The sequence below is a fragment of the Stegastes partitus genome, unplaced genomic scaffold, assembly GCF_000690725.1.
Source record: "Stegastes partitus isolate 25-593 unplaced genomic scaffold, Stegastes_partitus-1.0.2 Scaffold576, whole genome shotgun sequence".
Classification (NCBI taxonomy): domain Eukaryota; kingdom Metazoa; phylum Chordata; class Actinopteri; family Pomacentridae; genus Stegastes; species Stegastes partitus.
In genome coordinates, this window is record NW_007578307.1 from 135708 (window position 1) to 139987 (window position 4280).

The 4280-nt window shown below is 42.3% G+C and overlaps 1 protein-coding gene across 1 annotated transcript in view; it reads left to right on the forward strand.

The window, feature by feature from the left end:
- The first annotated feature begins 662 nt into the window (after positions 1–662).
- LOC103362458 (paired box protein Pax-2a-like) overlaps positions 663–4280 on the forward strand; it is a 28697-nt gene continuing 25079 nt past the window's right edge. The window contains exons 1-4 of the mRNA XM_008288818.1: positions 663–705; positions 1938–1940; positions 2276–2441; positions 2943–3140. Coding sequence (XP_008287040.1) covers positions 663–705; positions 1938–1940; positions 2276–2441; positions 2943–3140 — 410 coding nt within the window. The remainder of the gene's footprint in view (positions 706–1937; positions 1941–2275; positions 2442–2942; positions 3141–4280) is intronic.

Sequence of the window (4280 nt, forward strand, 5' to 3'; positions counted from 1 at the left end):
AGGAGGAGGAGGAGGGGGAGGAGGAGGAGGGTTGCAGCTTTTAGAACCACAGACACACAGAGAGAGGCTTCATTCCCAGCCCCAAAGATCCAGCATTACGCATCCAGCGCCGAAAAAGCGAGAGAAAGCCTTCCGATGTGTGTGTGCGTCCACGGTCCTCCGCCGTGTTTTTTCTTCTCTTGACGCGTGAATCAAGGCCACCGGGACTGAGGAGATAACCGGGCCCTGCACGCTGGAACCGGAACCTTTCGTTTCTGTACATTAAAACAAATAAGAGAGACGCGGGTTGTTCTTTTTTCTTTCTTTCTTTTTTTTTCGTGCTCGCTGGCGATGCTGTGAGAATTACCTCTGGCTGCTCCAAATAAAGAAAACAGCGACAAGCTGAAGGCAGGTCGCTCCACTGAAACAATCCTCCGGTCATGCTGTGCACCTGCCAGACCTCCGCTGCTGCTGCTGCCGGACCGGACTGTTGAAGAAAAGCAGAAGGGCAACTTTGGGGGGGGAAGAAGTTGCCATCAGATCGGTTGTAGACGCCGGGAGGTGGAGGGGCAAACTAAGTCCCTCCATCGAGTAGAAGCACCTTTTTTTCTTCACATTTTCATCCTTGATAGGAAGGCGAAACGGCGACTTCAGTTGATTATCTCTCTTTCCTTTGCTATCCAATGGATATTCACTGCAAAGCAGACCCCTTCACAGCGATGCACCGTAAGTAGCACAACCTGAGTTTCTTTTCCCACTGCAGCTCTTTTTTTTTTTTTTTTTTGCATGCTTGCGGATAAAATAATAATAACAGGAAATTTATTATTGATGCGCATTTACGCAGAAGAGACTCGAGCGATTTTCATGCGCAACCGGCTTCTTTGCGCATGAAGGAAAGACAAACCTGGAAACCCAACACTGATAGTGGAAAAAAAATAATAACCTGCTCACATTTCACACCTCAGCTCACGTGCTCTCACTTCAACGTGGTTAAACGTCCTGAAAACGTCGCAACCGAGCGGCTCCACGCGCGCAGAAATTAAACTTGTCATAGTAAACAAAGAACATGCGTTGGCAGGTACTCTGTAATTTACACGTGTATCACCCTGTAGCTTCCCGCTCAGCCTGCCTGTGTGTGTGAGAGAGAGAGTGTGTGAGTGTGTGTAGGCCTAATAAGTCAGGACACATTAGTTACACATCTATTATTCAAATTATCCAACAAACAGAGAGCTCCCCGAGTCCAACTTCAGGTCCAAACGCGGCCTGGTTCACGTGTAATTTGGCGAATGTGCGTGAATAATGGATGAGCTCTTCATTTACCAAATAATATGTAATATGAGTAATCAAAGCTCGTTCAATTATTTAAAATCACCACGCAGGCACCACGAAGGAGCTCGTAAGCTGATAGGCGACGTGGAGCTGCTGAGAAAATATCACATCAGTGAGAAACTTTACTGGAGACTCAAAGGAATGAAATATTTCTAAAAACATTTCAGGAGGAAAAAAAAAATCATGTCTGTTATGAAGAAGGTTAAATTAAATGTGAGGAGAAAAAAGCAGCATAATGAAAAATAAAAAGACAAAACATGTACATTTATATCTATTTCTGTGTTCAGCACTGTTTTTTATTTTCAAGGAAAATATTATAGAGGAATTAATCATCATTTAATTAGCTGCTGTTGAGGAAATATAGTTTAAAATCAGGGTGATGGGGAAAAATACAAAGCAGCATACATCCAAAAATATAAATAAGGTGCTTTTTTTATTTTGCTGCATTTTTGGTTCAGGAATAAATAAAATCTGTATTTAAATCAGGCACAGGTTTGCTGTGTTGTGACCAAGTTATGCTCTTAAATACTCCCAAACCTTCACATGTTCATTTAATTATTTAAAATAATGTCTGACAAAATATTATTACTGGGTCATTGTGATTTATTTATTAATCACAGACAGTTCAGCCAGTGAACGAGCTGCTAATTAAAGAAAATAAAAAATACATTCATATAGTTAATGAATGAAATGACTTGTTTTTAAACAGCATTTTTTTTGTGCAGCATTTTTCCACAACACCACCAACAACAATAATAATAATAATAATAATAATAGTAATAATAATAATAATAATAACAATAATGTAGCTGCTCCATAAAAACAAGCAGCTAAATCAGGTCTCAGCAGCTTTTTTTCGTCTCCCTTTAAAAGTAAAGAATAAAAAACAACAGCACTCACCTGCTCTCCTCTCTGACGACCTTATGTAATGTTACGTCTGTGTGTGCTGCTGTTGTATCCCACGTAGGGCACGGAGGTGTGAACCAGCTCGGCGGGGTGTTTGTGAACGGCAGACCCCTCCCGGACGTGGTGAGGCAGCGGATAGTGGAGCTGGCCCACCAGGGCGTCCGGCCCTGCGACATCTCCAGACAGCTGCGGGTCAGCCACGGCTGCGTCAGCAAGATTCTGGGCAGGTAGGTGCAGCGCTCCCCGGACAGGTCCAGCCAGGAGGACGGAGCGGTGGGAGAGAGAGCTGGACCTGCTAAACCCGGCTCCGTTTTTAATTTTTAATTAGAGTTAATTGTATTTTAGTGAATCTAAAATATTAAGGAGCACTGATTTTGAATATTAGCAGCGTGGATATGAGTTTAGATGTGTTTATCTTTTTTTTCCTGTGTGCGTAATTACGCACAAAAATGATCAAAAAAGGGAATTCAATCTTCGCCGTGTGCTCATGCATGTGTTTACTGGGGAAGTTTTGTCTGTTCTGATATTCAACAAATAATTAGAATACTAAACCCCTCATGTCTGACCTAAAAACACTTCCTTGTCAATTAAAAAAAAAAAAAAAAAGTAGTGATCAGATACAATCACTCCTGTAACCGATGAATCAGTTTAAACGACCAACTTATAGGATCTACAGTCGTAAATATTTCAAACCATCGCCGCCTCATTTGGGAATATTATTTTTTCAGATACTACGAGACTGGTAGCATCAAACCAGGGGTGATCGGTGGGTCGAAACCCAAAGTGGCCACGCCAAAGGTGGTGGAAAAAATCGCAGACTACAAGAGACAAAACCCCACCATGTTCGCCTGGGAGATCCGAGACAGGCTGCTGGCGGAGGGCATCTGCGACAACGACACAGTTCCCAGCGTCTCATCCATTAACAGGTAGGAGGAAATGCATGAAGATAACTTTTAAAAAAAAATAGAAACAAGACTTGGATAATTATTTTTTTTCCTCATCTTTTGTGGACAGTTAAACAACAAGCCGGCGCGCGCAAACGGTTCAATGCAGCGCGCACGTTGAAAATCATTTATCAGAGGATATCTCCGCGCAGCAGAATATTGTTTGACCAACTTTGTGTTGGCCGGCGCGTCGAGGCTGCCTGCGGTCTCAGAGGTGCAATTCAATCTTTCAGACCAAACTCCCTCAACAATCAGCAGTACATCCAGGACTGAGTGAATCTGTCGAGATGAAAACCGATCAATATTCGGTGACCAGATCCCGTGGCGCTATAAAGCAGGCCAATTTTCTTTAGCACGTCTAATGTGCTGGAGCTGCTGCACACAGAGAGAGAGAACAACGCTTTTTTTTCTCCTCCTGCAAGATGCTGTTTTGTAAAAACGGAAATAAATTAAGCACATAAATTAAATCATAATCTACAATATAGGTTGTGTTTATGTTCAGCGAATGATGGGAATTAGGCTCGATTTTTATCAGGAAGCTCCTCATTTAAACCCTTGCATCAGAATTCCAGATGATATCTGGCTGTAATTAATACTAAAGCAACATTATGATGATGATGATGCATAAAAAACGCGGGATAATTTCTCACCAAAACGCGCATTTTCTGGATTTTTTCGGCCTTTTTCTGCAACAATCTTCATTTTTCTCGTTTTAAAAAAATAACCAGCGCTATAGTTTGGAGAATGGCAGCTACAGGAGGACCCAGGACACCCCCTCCACCACCTCACCCCTCCTCACCCACTCTCCCACCCCCACCACCACCACCAGAGATCCCTGGTGATGAACTTTGGTTAAGAGGCACTGTTCCATAGAGCCAGCATCAGCATTACATTTTAATGAGCTGATGGGAGAGCATGGACAGCTCCACACAAGACATCTTTTAAATAGAGAAAAAGGCTGAAGAAAATTCATTTCATGCTTCGTGGCTGCTTAAAAAGCCCCATTTAAGGAGGCTCAGACACATGTATGTGATAAATTCAAAATGTACATTAATATCATTAAAGGAGCCCTATAAAGTTTTTCAATTCCAATTAAAGCTTTCTATTTTGGAAGGAAGCTGG